Source organism: Opisthorchis viverrini (genome assembly GCF_000715545.1).
Source record: "Opisthorchis viverrini unplaced genomic scaffold opera_v5_22, whole genome shotgun sequence".
NCBI classification, from domain to species: Eukaryota; Metazoa; Platyhelminthes; class Trematoda; order Opisthorchiida; family Opisthorchiidae; genus Opisthorchis; species Opisthorchis viverrini.
Window position 1 is genome coordinate 1,343,316 of NW_008751678.1, and position 15,702 is coordinate 1,359,017.

At 45.0% G+C, this 15,702-nt stretch overlaps 2 protein-coding genes across 2 annotated transcripts; one reads left to right on the forward strand and one right to left on the reverse strand.

The window, feature by feature from the left end:
* Positions 1 to 2,625: 2,625 nt before the first annotated feature.
* On the forward strand, positions 2,626 to 5,873 carry T265_01968 (hypothetical protein; the record flags this gene model as incomplete). The annotated part of the gene is made up of 2 exons (XM_009166106.1): positions 2,626 to 2,769; positions 5,730 to 5,873. 2 exons carry the CDS (start codon positions 2,626 to 2,628, stop codon positions 5,871 to 5,873), a joined length of 288 nt encoding a protein of 95 aa, XP_009164370.1.
* Positions 5,874 to 8,128: 2,255 nt separating this feature from the next.
* T265_01969 (hypothetical protein) lies at positions 8,129 to 14,851 on the reverse strand (the record flags this gene model as incomplete). The annotated part of the gene is made up of 6 exons (XM_009166107.1): positions 8,129 to 8,355; positions 13,347 to 13,924; positions 14,123 to 14,181; positions 14,224 to 14,372; positions 14,580 to 14,649; positions 14,690 to 14,851. 6 exons carry the CDS (start codon positions 14,849 to 14,851, stop codon positions 8,294 to 8,296), a joined length of 1,080 nt encoding a protein of 359 aa, XP_009164371.1.
* Between the last annotated feature and the right edge of the window lie 851 nt (positions 14,852 to 15,702).

Genomic DNA, 15,702 nt, shown 5'->3' on the forward strand with positions numbered 1-15,702 from the left:
AGTATTAGGGGTAACCACTGAACTTACGAACCTGCTCATTCCCTTTTATTACGACCAGTGAGGAAGACGAAGATGGCACAGAAGACTTGACTGAATTTTCTGAAGATGAGGAGCATATCTATGCCAGACCTGATAGCATTATAGGAGATGGATCACTCAAACCCTCAGCAAAGGGGAAACGTCCTCATTCGAGTCGGACACGTTCTGATAGATCACACCGTGCCAGCAATTTGATACAACTACGTCTCCGACGCCCAAAACTGCTCTCAAATCGATGCAGTTCGATGCCACTACCTGATCCAAAACAGTACGACTCCCTACTGCGGTTGAGTAGGTTGTCTTTTGAAAGTTCCAGTCGAAGATCTGCCGACAGTTCGAAATACATGCTGGAAACAAGTCTCTAATTGTATAGCCCACACACAACACAAGACAATGCCGTGGTACACAACAAATCTCAGTGGGAAGCATGCTGCCAAGGCTGAAGGGAACAACGAATACATCGACCGGGTACTTTCTTACCACTTTTCCAGCACAACACAGTAGCGGATGTGATATATACTTTTCTACGGGGCGAATATTTCTTATCTTGTCTTTATCTATCTTTGTACTCATAGAAATATACAAATATCATTACTGTATGGCGTGATCTATAATTTTGGTGGGTCAAGCGGAAGGTGGACACTAGGGTTATTTTCCAACAATTGTTCATTCTATCGGACAAAGTGAGACTGTCACCACGCGTGGACCAGTAAACCGGGTTGGACAGGGTGCTTTAGTCGCAATCAACCACGTGCTACAGAAGAACTGTATTTTCGGGCTCCAAAAAAGCGATTACTCCCAGAAACGCATGATTGTGCTCGATGCAGGGATCAGTGAATGCGGAAGTAAGCGTTCTTTTTAAAAACAGTTGATAGAAATTTTACGACGGAGTATACGGTTACGGTACACCTGGTGTGGTATACACTACACAAGTAAAAGATCGAAATCGGTGCCAGTCTCTTTCCGAAATATGTTGCAAGATCACTCGGACGTAGCAGTTGATGTGAAGAACTCAAAAGATTGAGCGGTGGATTATTCTGTACACTGTTTTCTCCACCACAAATGGATTTATGCGAAGTAAAGTTTTAGTAGGTTATATTGGCGGTACCAGTCAAATGCATGACCAAACAACCAACTTGGTCTCATCTCCTCAACGCTGACCTTATCGGGGTTGCAGCGGTTTGTACAAGCCTCCTCATGCTTGCGAGAACGGACCTGTTGCCAAATGAGCAAACCCAGTTGCTCACTTGGATCTTTACACCACCTCTGGCTCCTAAAAACCAGAGCCCGGTCTTGCTCTGCAGTCATACTGACTGACTTCCAGTGCGCTATTGATGGCATTTGAGAATCATTCGCAAACAAGGTGGGCTGTATTACTCGGTGTCCATGTCAAAGGATTACGAAGAACCTGCCACACTGCATTGGAACCAGACAGACAAAACATGTGACCACTATGATTGTCGCACATCTGGTGGACACGGATCGTCGGTCCATTCTGGCTGGAATGCCATCATCACTGAGAGCAACAGACTAGTAGTGAACACTAGTGATTGACTGTCATACAACCATGAGGAGTATGTCCAAGTGAAAAGCTGAGAGAATAGGTAGGAATCTAGTAAAGGAACCCAAAGTATTTGGAGAGGGTGATGGAGAAGAGGGAATAGCAAGGAGATAAACACATCTGAGCATCATGCCGTGGTAAGATAGAACTAGCGGGACTGACTAGAATTCATTGGCAAATCCCACTCAACATAAACCCAACCTATGATATACAAGCTTTGGTCGGATAGTCCGTTTTGACAGCGACAGAATAAACAAGGTTAACGGTCTTGTTCTACAAGGTTTGTGTTCAAGAATAATGACGTGGGCTCAAGCCAGGGAAGTGTGACCCCAGGGCTGGGTCATAGCCACCTTTATCCTGCGCAGCCAGTCACGGCCTGTCCTGCTGGAATCTTTCGTCAGCATGGGTTAGAATGAAAAACAGCGCTTCCTTTGGTAAACGGTGTCTTTGCCTTAATCTGATAAGTATTACTGATCTAGTGATTCTCTTTCACTACCTTTTACTCAACCACGCACCACCTTGTTGCATACACGCGGCAGCCAGCTGACTCCTGCCGTAATAAAAGACTACTGGTGATCAAAGGTGAGGGGAGTGTAGCGCCCACAAACCACAGGGGTCATGTTTCGCAAACATAAACGTTATTCGCACAATTGCCTTGTGTACAGAGAGTTCAAATTTTCTGACGCAGGTAAGTGAATGGGCAAAACGCACGCTGAAATAAGAATCCACTTCAGACAGTCTGTTTAGAGAAGACTGTACAGGCGGGTGATTGTCGAATAACAAAACGATGTTGTCCACCTAAACCAAGTCTATTGTCAGGTGCCACTTCGAACAGTAGCTTTCTGGTCCATCGAAATGTGTGCATTTCATGAATGTACGGATCCCAAAAAATGAACGAAAAGGTGCTAGTAAACACCCCTGGCGAAAAATAGCTAGCCGGGGAAAGCTCTGGACTCTTGCAGAACCAGAAGAAAAGGGTACGAAATGTACTGAAGAACCTCAAGTGCATTCCTCTCAGTTCAGTTATGTATTATCTAAGGCCAGCCGCGAAAATGCAACAGAAGAAAGCCGTTCGATTACGAGTACTTTTGTCATCCGGCGGAAGCACGGGAGCTGAGATACTGTTAGACAGAGGCGATCATGATGCTGACCCGCAGACCGTTCGGGTGGTGATCGGAGCCCTAACCACTGATCTAACTCGAATTCAGTATAGACTTGAAATCACATTTTGCAAATCTAGATACTCGTATAATCACCCGATGGACTTTTCAAAATATCATTGTGAGAGAGAAAACACTCCCCAGAGACGTCATCAGTAGAATGTATGTTGTTTTCAAAAATGGCAGCAAAGTGATAAAGACGCTAGAATTTTTCTACAAGTGAGACTGAACGTTTTGCCTCACTCGACACAGTCCCGTGGGAGGTTTGGTCGCTTACATCTGCACCATCCGCTAATCATCTAGAGAAACACAAGGCCAACGGATTCATTCGGGAGCAAAATCAGATGGATAAAGTTGTAACTAGGTATGGTGATTTTAGTCGCCTAGGCGACGAGGTATTAGGCTATACAGCTGTCAGGACAACCGACCAGACAACTCAGACACTGGGTAGTCGCAACGCATGCACACAAGACGTTCCGATTGCTGATATGTAAGAAAGAAATGCGCGAAAATTACCGTAAACCTTACTCTATGCCACTTAGCACTATAATGACGAGTAGAATTGGTTTCGTAGAGGGATGGAAGTTCTATTGGGAAAACAGTTTGGTGGTAGATGTAAATGCAATCAAAAGGCACGGATGAGACAAGCCGAAACAAAATTTATGAACGCTTGAATTTGGTATCCGTCTATGAGGTTTGTGGACGAAACAAAGACACAAGTACCAGAAATGTGGCATGAAGAAATATCTCATGAAAATCCACGAACTAAGAGAAATTTGTAGAAAACAAAGGAGTCTTTTTAATTAAGTCGCAGCAAAACGATTCACGATTGCACCTAGCAAAAACAATACTTGTTCAATGATAGGTTTAGCGAACCTCATTATGAGGTTAGAAAGAATACCACTCATAAAGAGCTGCTGAACAAAACAGCGGTCGGTAAAATATCAAATAGGCGTCGGACTAAGTGGCATTCACCGCACAACATTCTGCCTCAGGAGAATAAGACCCTAACTATGTTGTAATAGAATGATACTCTAAGTTGAGGTACATTTGTAGTGGAAAAACGCAAAGTAAAGAACAGAATTCTGCAGCTCAACGTGGACGAACTTCAAGAGCAAGATAATCGGAAGTGACAAGAGATTTGTGATTCCGATTAATTTGCTCCTACTGACGGTCACGCAAGGTGATCGAAACATTGAATTCTGCTGTCCACATCGCTTTCCCACCAGTAACCAACCCAAACACACACAGCGCACAACCCATTTGACCACATTCTCACCAAATACGGGGAGGGGGTATCCTAGGATGTTCTACACTGCTTCACTTTTTTAGCTGATACACTGATACATCGAAGGTCAACTCACAGTAAAAACCGTTCGGCAATGTTACCCAAGCTGTTTGTTTGGATCACATATGTGAACTGGTCAAAGCCGGTGGTCCGGTATTCTGAATCAGTAAAATTTCGGTTCACAAGAATCCTGAAGGTTTCGTTTGAGTCAGGATGACATCTATCCGCAGCCGCCAGCCATATCTGTGATAGAAAGTGCAATACTGATGTTACGGAGATCTATCCATACGCAAGATGTTATTACTTTCTATCACCATTTGAGTCAGCTTCCCTGACTATATTCTCACAACGGAACTCCCGTTCAGTACGAATGCCGCAACCATCTTATAGATGTGAACTCGCGATCGAGGTGATACCACCATTGGGATTATCGGGCTTAGATTTGCCGACTGAAACGCTGGACAAAATCCTTGCGGTTGTTAGTGGACAAATTTCAGTTAGAACTACCACCAGTTGATGATGAAAATGCCACACAGTAAACCTCCTAACCGTTGCTCGCCACAAGCGATCTCCTATGAAGTATGTTGTACTACGGAGACCCGCGGTTCGAATATCTTCTTCGTTATCGAATAGGTGACACAAATTTCCTCACCATATTTATTAACCGACAGGCAATTTTGAGGAGAGGTAGAAAAGTTGCGAAACATCAGGTGATTGTCACAACCGTAAAGGGGGTATTCGGCCTCAGGTGCAATATCTTACGGGGGCACGTAGTTATTCTATGTTGAAATGCATAGCACCTTTCCTAGATGAGATAGGAAGATTGTCGAGCATTAGGATTCAGTTGAAAGTTTCTCCCTCTTACAGTTGACAACTAACCTGAAACAAGAGATGTCAAACAGATGTCAGACTTGGGGTTAAATAAGCCCGATATACTAGAGCGAGTAAGCCACTTAGATATTCTGAATCGACTTTAGGCGAAGTATGAGGTCATGATCAAGGAATTTACTGTTTTATCTAGGTAAGGAATTAACACGAAAAGCCTAACTGAGGTAGAAAAGCTTTAATGGGCCAACGAAAGAGCCTAGAACTATGGGGTCTCTTGATCATTTCGGGGAGTGCAGTGAGAACAGCGTAGTTGCGGAGTGATACCATTTCGTACAATTGAAACAGCTTAGCTAGTAATGGGGGGGGGGCGGAGTGCAGCCCAGAGTCCAGTCTACCTGGAACCCCTCAACGTCTGACGAGCCAATCTATGTTACTTCCAGGAATCACAATCAAGCGAAAACCGAAGCGCTGGCTGTGTTGCGCATACCGGTTTCCAGATTGCAACAGGTCTCTCAGCAACAAAATCCAGGTAGATTAGCTCATTTACGCTTGATTCTGCTTCACAAAACGTAGAGTTATTGGTCAACTAAGGGTGACGATGATCATCCGTTGTCCGGCATGCTACGGCCACTAGGCCTATTTGACCTTAGTGCTCATTATCCCAATCTGCCACATTGATTAATCAATCGGCGCGAATACCCTCGTTTGTTTGTACAGAGGAATGTTATAACGACTGCTTGGTCTTTTGCTGCCTGCCCCACAGGATAAACCGCTTCTGTGCGCATCGTGTTTTACTTCGGAGGAATCACGATGAACATCTAACTAGACTGCCTTTGGATTCTGGCATTCAAAGTTTTCTGTTTGTCGTTCAACTGTAACGCCCTTTCGGTGCCTAGCTGCCATGCTACCCGAAGGAAGCATGAAAGCTGGGATACTGCCAAGACAGTGGAAGTCGAGAGGCAGAGGTCGGGTTCGAAACACAGAGTTCTCTATCTAAAACTTATCAATTAGGCTACTGACCATACGTGAGCAAAACCGCTCGGAGTCCCAATTGAATGACAGACACAATGCTTTGAGTCATCCAAGGCCAGTTCTTTCATGTAAAGACGGCTTTTTCAGGTTATAGGGTGATGACTTTAGTCGGAATTTCAAATACCGTCTTCATCTTCCGAACCTCTCTCAGTAAAGACCAGGCTTTATCCGGAACTAGCATTCCAGTATGCCGCAGTGACAAGAGATTACACGGTGAGGGGAAGAGGTTTGAAAGGCAATCCTGATGCTGTTTTTACATCATGACTTTTGTGTAACCAAACAGGGTTATCGGGACAACTATTAAATCACAACTTCAGGTCGATCTCTGCTCCAACCGAGTATAATTGAGTCGGGCAAGAAAGTCCAGGGGATTGAATGCTGGTTGACAGAACCTGAAACGGTAAAAAAATCTTCCAGCGGTAACACTCTTCCGGTGCCTAGCTGTCATGCCACCCGAAGGAAGCACGAGGTTGACCAAACCTAGACGGGGGAAGTCGAGAGGCAGAGGTCGGGTTCAAATCACGGACCTTCTGGTCAGTAAATTCGCGCTCTAACCACTGAGCCATCATCAAGACAAGTAGCACGGGAAGTTCAAGAAAGTACCGCACACTGTTTGAGACGAGGTTAGCTAACATTCGGCAGATGTATCCGTGGGGAATGCTTCAGTTTTAGCACACAAGCTTCACCAGACCACCTACGTTATCAGGTTGGTTCGTGTTTCAAGACAGACTAAGAACCAACGGTTAGACCTCTGAAATTGCAGAGTAGATCAGTATTGAATGTCGGTTGATCAGCGCAGATGACTACGACTAACGACCAACGAGTTGAGGGAAAGTTTAATTTTGGTCAAGTTTGGAGCCTTTCCCTCAATACGTCATTTATTCCGAACTGAATGAACACGTAATCGGTTGCACAGGATGTACACGTGTACGCCAGGCCAATTATGGTATCACTTAATTGTGTTATCGTATCTGGTTAATTACAGTTAGATATACGCTAAGGTACTCCCCAATAAGGAACATAGACTGTCTCGTTTTGGTCAGTGGGTGAAAACTGACTACTCTTCACAACCGCTCTATGTGAAAAACCGGTTCTTACGAAGATAGTCCACGCTGAAACTCCAGTCGATGTGCGTCAACAACTTTTACGTGTTTTTGCTGAATTATGCCCACTTGACTGTTGGGAAACATGCTGTGTGAACCATTGCAGTCATGACACTTTCTTCTAGAACAACTTTGGTCGACTGAGCAGAAGCAATAGTCCTGTCAAGACACGATGAAAATTCCAGGTCTACAACTCATTTTTTTCATCAACAGCTCCTAAATAGTTACAGATCAGCAGCACAGGGTAACGTAGGTCAATCAGTAATGTAATTGAACTCACAGATGAGCTCGCGACTGAGGTATGAATAACTGCTTCCATAAAACAGGCTCAAATGGGTTCAGGCTCTTCCTGCTAGATATCGTCAGTAGAGAAGAAGACTCTGGCCTAGTCCTACAGGCATGAAAAATTGCATCGTAATCGTGAAGTTGCCGTACCGTGTTACTTCACCATTCGGACACTTAGCGTGGGTTTTAGGGAGAAACGACGGCATAGTGCTTGAGAAGTGTGCTAGTCGGGTCGGTTTCTTTATTTCAATGAAACATATGTTGTAGTGAACTATACTACGTTTCTTTAGCCTTGGGTGATTCTGTTCTACCATCATCAGAACGGCCGAAATAACCGTTTCGGAAGGTTCTATTTCAAAATTTTCTAAAACGATGATTTCCTGATTAGTTGTAAACTTTTTCCAACTGGAATAACTCTTTTGTCTTTCAGTCAAAACCATCCAGCCGATCCAACCTAACCGTAATTGCTACAAAACCTATGCAAAAATGTTTCTTCTTGTAATATTGCACCCACACGGGAAACTACTGTTTTCTAAGTGAATGTCAACAATAAAAAACAACCCAACCAGAGCAGCTCATCATCCGCCAGTCCGAAGCATGGCGATAGATTGTAAACTGAAAATGACGAAACGTGACCAAGTTAATATCACTATGTGTGCGGGACTGAGGGTTCTACATCACTGGATTCCAACCGTCTAAGCGCAGGGTGGGAAAAATAGGTCCTCGACGTAGTAGCCTCATGTTTAGCTTGAACATGTAAATAATACAAACGGAGCACAATATCAGGCATCTGGTAACATTAAAAACACATTCGGAACATTATAACTGGTTCTATTGAAGTAAAGTAAATCGAACCCAAAGTGCAAAACAACATGTTAGGCAAAGGAAGCGGAACAGTTTATGTACAGAAATTAAATATGGAAGCCAACGTAGAATTCACAAAATTATAAAAACAAACAAAAATAAGTCAGGCGAGTAAGAAGATGGAAGTCTGAGATCAACAGTTGGCCCCGCGACCGGGAAGACCACCGCCAGAACCGGTCAGTGTTTCCAGAGGGACTGCAACGAAAAATATCGGGTGTTGTGAATTTGAGAGGCTTTGGCTAATCCGGCTACTAATAAACCGTCAGTAGGCAAAATATACCGCACAATCCAACTTCACATTTGAGGCCGATGGTGCACTACAGGCCCATAAAAGCACTGAAAAAAGTAGGGGATGGGGACCTCATCGGTACCGATGTGGAGTCTGTTTCGAGAATCAGGACAGGGACCAGGCCATGGGATAATAAACGGAGCTGTAGAAAGAGTAAACATGAGCCATTTTGTGCCTCATCACCCTAGCGCCATCCTAGGAATATAAATGGATTCAGCAGACAAAACGTGTCTAGGGAAACCTAACCGGTGCAGTGCGTTTGAATCCTTTAGTGAGTAAGCAGTTGACTTATTGATCGGTAGTACACGGAACCTTACTAGCTCGTCGCTCCTACAAAACACGGACAAACAGTCCTTCTTTATTTTCAATATGTCGTGACGACACCCCATAATCTAATGCAGTAACGGATGTGCGGAAGCACTGTAGACACTTCTTTTCGCCTCGATGTTAGGAATATGACAGTAAGGTTTGAAGGTCACAGTACTCACCTTCTCGACAAGGCTGTCTTAGAAAGATGAAAACACCAAATTGGCAGATTTGTCGTCTGAGAAGACAGGAGTAGTGACAACACAACATCAACCGTAGTCTGAGGCGTCGCATCAGTTAATGGTTGTTCAGCTACGACAGAAGCTAAATAGTTTGATCAAAAGTGGAACTATGCGGTGTTTTTTTAAGGAAAGACCGATCCGACTAGTGAGGAGAGCTGATTCCGCCAATTCCTGCTAGTTTGAGGAAACATCATTAACTCCTGGTAGAGTGTGGTCATCGTCAACATCATGAAAAGAAATAAACTAGCAGTTAAATATTAGTGATCAACTGCCATACAGCTATGAAGAGTACCCTAGTAAAGAGCGGCAAGGAGCAGAAAGGGTAGGGACTTGGTACAAACAGCGGTATCTCCAGGACAGATGATCAAGGACAAGGTGCCTAGACAGAAGCAAGATAAACACACCTGAGCATCATATCGCAGGAATACGCCACTGTCCTTTACTAAATGCATCCAGCATGAGTCTAGCATACACCAGCAGACGAACTTTGGCCAGGCAGTTTGACTAGAAAGGGAGAGTATGTTCGTTACTGCGATCGGCTGCGTCATATTCTGTAGGGTTTATAATCAGTGTAAGGAAACTCACGTGGATTCCAACCAGGAAGGCCATATGCAAATCTGTTAGACGGCATCTACCTCAATTTCATGTTATCAAACCGCAGCACATCCCAGACAAGTCTTCCGCCAACAAGGTTTGGCAGCATTAAACAGTGCTCTCTTTGAGAGAGGGTGGTTCGGTGTGCATAGGAAAGTCAAGAATGGCGAGCTTTATTTGTTGCTCTAGTCGTACTCGCTCGAACATTGTTTCATTGAAAACGCACTGCAGCCAACTAACACCTGCCGCCTCATGAACGCCTTTATGAATATCCTCGGTGAGGATGGGCTAATTTTGACAACCACAGAGTAAGACTGTAATTACAGTTGCCTTGGAGACGAGATGGCTCAAGCGATTAGAGTGCGAATTTACTGACCGGAAGGTCCATGGTTCGAACCCGACCTCTGCCTCTCGACTTCCCCTATCTAGGCTTGGGCAACCTGGCAGTATCCCAGCCCTCGTGCAACCTTCGGGTGGCACGGTAACTAGGCACCGAAAGGGTGCTGCAGCTGAACGATAATGGCCTTTAAGATTCGTACAGTGACTTCATCAGGCACACCTCCGTCAGAGCGAATACAACAACTACTGCAGTTTTCCACAGCCTCCAGTTGTAAGGAGTATGTTCATAGACTGCATGTTATGAAGCATAACTTTGAACTTGGGAAAGATGGTATGACGGAGGTCAGTTTATTCTCAACAGAGCTTGTGTTGTGCCTTCGTCTTCAAAGATGAGAGGGATGTCGCCTGCGTACTCCACATCGACAAGGTTCTCGTGTGCAACAATTTGAACACCAGCGTTCGCCTCATTACTTCATCATTGATAAAGTTGAACAAGACTGGAGAGAGTGGACATTCTTGTTGGACACCACTTTTTGTGAAAAAGCCCTTGGAGAGCCCACCATACACCATCACACACCCATAAGTATGTATATATAGGACCGAGTCATGTTCACAGACATCTAAGCCATACCCTGTTGAGTAAGTGTGTTTGACGATCGACAGATTTGAAAGCACCTTCAAAGCCAAGGAATAACAAGATTGTTGGTGATCTGTACATATGGTGTTGCTCTAACACCTGAGCGGGTGTGAAGATGTGATCGACGCAGTCTCTACCAGTCGATATCCCGCTTGATGCTTACGAGTCAAGGATTCGCGTGCCGTCGTAAGAGGTCGAAGAATCAGTTACACCCGAAGCCTTGTTATCAAGGGAGTCAAACTAACATCTCTGTGGTTATCACATTCACTGCGAGCACTCTCCTTGAAAATAGGCACTATTGTCGACCGGCTCTCGAGGTTTGAAAACAGATTTCGAAGTGTCTGGAGTTGTCACTGAAGTCGGACGTACAGAAGCTGCAGCTGAGTGTGACAAACAGTGAACAATGCCGTTGGAGAGAATATTCGAATTTGGGTAAGACAGGGTAGAAGAGGGAAAACTTGAAGGGGTGAGGAGGAAGACGTCAGTAGTAGCCTGTTTTCGCTTACCTGCCCTGATGTATGCAACAAGTAAGGCGACCCGGCTGATGGCACTACGCCATAACCGATGTGGCATGAAAGTATTGTTGGATGTAGGTATCAGGGTTGTACGAGGGCTGAGATACTGCCAGGGCGCCCACACCTAGACATGAGGACGCTTAGGGTCCTCAGTCAAAGCCTTTGGCTCGAAAACCTGGCCGCAAGGCAGCGGTGTTTGGCGGGAAATGCAAGTGCATTTCGGTTTTTACAAAACAAGTCAGGACACATGTTCCAGTCCCCAGCCTGAGGGACCGGGAGACTGTGCTCGTCAAATCTCTAGCCATTGATCAACCTGGTATGACAAGCTCTGTTAGTGTCGGACGGACACTTCCCAGTATAGCACAATGGGTCGCGGAGGTACATAGTCACACTACGACAGTCTCCAGTTTCTTTGTAACAGCAAATGTCATTCCCTAAATTCCAGAAAGGAGCGCGTAAGCAACTTGTTACCCAGATTCCACAAGAATCTTGCGATACTAATAGGCCAGTAGGTCTCAGTGCACCACACATATGGTATTGGGGTATGGATACGGCAGAACCTCGGAGCGCCATCGAAAAAGTTTGATAGAAACGGAGAGACGCGATGACAGTAAGTTCACTTTTCACTCGATTTGTATAATCCGCACCGTTGTTGAAATCACCATCAATGTGACTGCCGGTTGGTTTAGAGGCAAAAGTGTATTAAGCCGTTTCGAGTAGCGCGACACAGTTATACCAGATCTGCCTGACAGAACGGCTGTCACAAGGTACACAGTTCATTACTGCAAAACATGGCACTGATAACGACACCCCGACCACTACGTTAAAATGAAAATAGTCTATCAAAGTGAAAGTGGTAGAGCGTAACACAACGTTGCTCACTCGACCTCATGCAAAATAGGGTGGGTACTAATGGATCAGCAAAATACCAGGGGTGAATATCTAAAGGTTTGGATTCTGCCATAAAGAAAGAACTACGGGAAGATGTTGAAAACATCTACAGAGATGAATTTTTCCCAAACGACTGAGAAAAGTAAGGAAGGTGGAAGCATTCCCGTTGGGGAAACATTTAGCTTCCCGCTAAGGTCTCTTCGAGGGAGGAATAATGTACTACGACCGTGTTAAGACGTAAGACATACTAGGTTGAGACGAAATGTTAAGTCTTAATTCGCGTCGACCAAGTTTGAGCAGCGCGTGACATCCTAGCGGATTTACACACAGAATGGAGGTATTTTTGAACATGTACAACTTCCGAACAGTTAAAGCCACCAAGCTTATCGATGTCGGACATCAGCCTGATTCAGGAGTTGGCTCTTGATCAGAAAATCAACCTGCGGTCGGAGGATCTGGCTTTAGGGTCGATAATTTCTAACTTTCATCACGTAAGGGCGCCATATTGCTGCTACCATGGAAATGGAAACAGATTCACAGGGGGAAGCCGTTTTCTACCGTCTCAGTTCTTTTGAAGATGGTATTAATTTATCTCAAGCTCGATTCGTATAAAGGAGAGTGACAAGAGGTTGCTGGGATAGGCGGGTAGTTGCTGTAGAGGGACTAGAAACAACTTTTAGCAACGAGCCGAACAGATAAAAAAATGATGGATAGGGGAAGCACATCCAGACTCCTTCTAGAGCAACCGCTCCGCCTTGAAATGAAAGTGAATGAAACATTAGGTCACGCACTGAGTGGAGCATGCATAAACATAGTCCTAATCCAAACTGCGTCTATGAGACACGGCCACTCCAGGTCATGATGTATGCTACCGTAGATTGGAAAATCGGGACTGATGGTAAAGTGGACCGTCTATTAGTGTTCAATTTTGATCCGCCGTTGGAGAAAATTTGCGTCACGGAAGAGACTACCTCTGTTCGGTTTGGTGGGGTGACTTCTTTAGGCAGGAGAGACTGTAGACATGATCCTGAGACGTAGACTGGACGGGCATAACAAAACACAAGTGTTAGAAAAACCGAGGTGAAAAGCACCGTGAGAAATCCAAGTCTCTTCAGACGGTTGTGGTCTGCTTTAGAAACGCGCTCGTGGAGTGGTTGGTCTGAGGAAAAACTCCGCTCATGGTGAAGTGACCTTGTCTTGAAGGGCTCATACACACAACACTGCACATGCACCTATGTAACGTAAAGATAAAAATTCACAGAAGACAAAGCAAAGGGTGGAAATAAAAGAAACGTAGGGTACCGTAAGGTGAGATGACAACCAGCCAAATTAGTATACCAACAATCACGACACAAAACGAGTTTTCAACCTACCACCAAGTATCGATTTTTTCTCCACGACTTCAAAAGCATCGTTGGAACGCGGATTTCTTGCTGCCTGTGTGGAGCTTTTCGGATTAACTATAGACGGCTCCAAATCGATCAAAGCAGTTTGGGATCCATCACTTTGACAACTGCCCCGACGGCTTTGGCCAGCGGTGTTGGCGGAGTTAACATTGACCGATGGGATACCATCGGTATCAGATCGAACCAGTGGCTTAGAATAAACTGCCTGGGCCGACTTCGTGCTCACTGTGACAGCAGGTTCGGTTGGGGGTTCACCAAGAGACACAAGCAGTTCATGTCCTTTTCGGTGACCATGAGATAGCCTCTTCAATGAAATATTCGCTGGGGATTTCAAAGAGGAGTGTGTTCGATCCATACGAGTGAGGTCTGACTTGGTCGAAGAGCGTGAATGGGTGCATAGAACGTCAGATGATTTTCCGGCATGAGCTTTTAGGTTATGGTGCAGACGACCCATACTAAAATGTTTCGCAGAGTTTCTACGCAAACACGTTGTGCTTGGAGTGTTGGAGGCACCGGAGTCATGCAGCGCAGCAGCACGAGCAACGCTGGGAGAGAAAGAGAAAAAACACATGAGACAAGAGCTTCTATACACGAAATTCGATCGGATGGTTTTGAAGTGGACTTACTGGGCCATCAGGTGACTTTGAACCTCCACGAGCAACCTGGGAGAGAAAGAGAAAAAACACATGAGACAAGAGCTTCTATACACGAAATTCGATCGGATGGTTTTGAAGTGGACTTACTGGGCCATCAGGTGACTTTGAACCTCACACAATTTTTTGTACTCAGCCTCACCAAAGGGCTAGAGGACAGAAATCAAACGGGTGACTTCATTAACACCTACGTCCAAATCATGGCGAGCCCACAGATATAAGCGACAGTATTCTTCAATACGTTCCCGTGGAGCTGGTGGGTTCATAGCATCATCACGAGCTGTCATCAAAAAGGCATGTATTCCACGTATGGGAGGGGCTTCCATACCAGGGCAAATAGCTAAGATACTTTCTTCTACATACGAAGATATGGTTATGAATTGGAGCAAACAGTGACGCACTCAACTTCAAAAATTCATCCACCGCTTTTGCACGGTATAAAAATCCTACTTGCTCTGGAAAGGTAGAGGTTGAGAGTGGTGTCAATTAAGAACGAGAAGCGTACTATTATTCTGGTACATATCGAACGATTCACTGTAGTGCGTACCGAAAACGCGAGGTTCTGTGCGCACGCGCACCGTTCCGTTAAGGTGCCGTTCAACGCGCTCTTTCCAAATCTAAAAGAATCAAGATAAGCATATGAAACGTGCCACTTACTTTTGATAGTCCATATCCATACGGTGTGTAAACTCCACGATCAATTCGACTTTTACGGCGAGCAACTCGCCGTTTGACCACAATGGCAATGCTAAGAACCACGATTACGCCAACTGTGACCAGGATGAGAAACCAGGCTAGGGCAATGTACTGAGTTTGCATTCTTCAGGGTAGTTTATGTGTTTGAAACTGCCAACTTTATTGTGCTGCAGATAATTGTAAAAAAATAAAAAATATAAGCGGATCAAAGAAAAAAACACGTGTGAACAGCTTAAGGTCGTTCGTCTTCTAAACGGCTGCATCAACGAGAGTTAAACTTTTTTTCTGACGGTTCGCCAGAGTAAGCTTGCCGGATGACACATTCATGGATGCCAAATCATCTCCGGCTAACACCAGGAGACAGACCAATAACTTTGGGGTGCTTGACGCTAAAGCCTCTATCATTGTGTGTGACATATTCCTCCATATTGAGATGGGACTCAAACCTTTGGCAAGTTTACAAAGAGTTCGAAGTCGTTTTGAGGAATGTCTGGGGCATCGTCACTAGCGATTTCTCATCACACCTTGGTGTCATTTACACAAATCAAGTATAGGAATCGGACGGTCTAGCAAGAAGGATGCGGGATTGTGGAAAGCGCATGATGGTGATAGAAAGTTGTAGGCACCTAAAAGTTCGACACGGCATAAAGTGCCATGTTTCATCCCAGAGGCATTCATTTTCGATAGCAGCCTTACGTGAAGGCTCTCAGTCAAGCCACCGAGAAGTCTATACCGACCATATCGGTATAATTTCCAAATCATCGGATGTGTGCTCATTAACAGGGGGTGTTCGATCGTCTGGAGGTCAATGTAATCGTTCAGCTGTAGCATCTTTTCAGTGCTTAACTGCTATTCCACCTGGAGGAAAAACGAGGGCTGGGATACTGCCAGGTTACCCAAGACTAGACAGGGGGATTGAGATACAGAGGTCGGGTTCGAACCACGAACCTTCCGGTGGTCAGTAAATTCGCGCT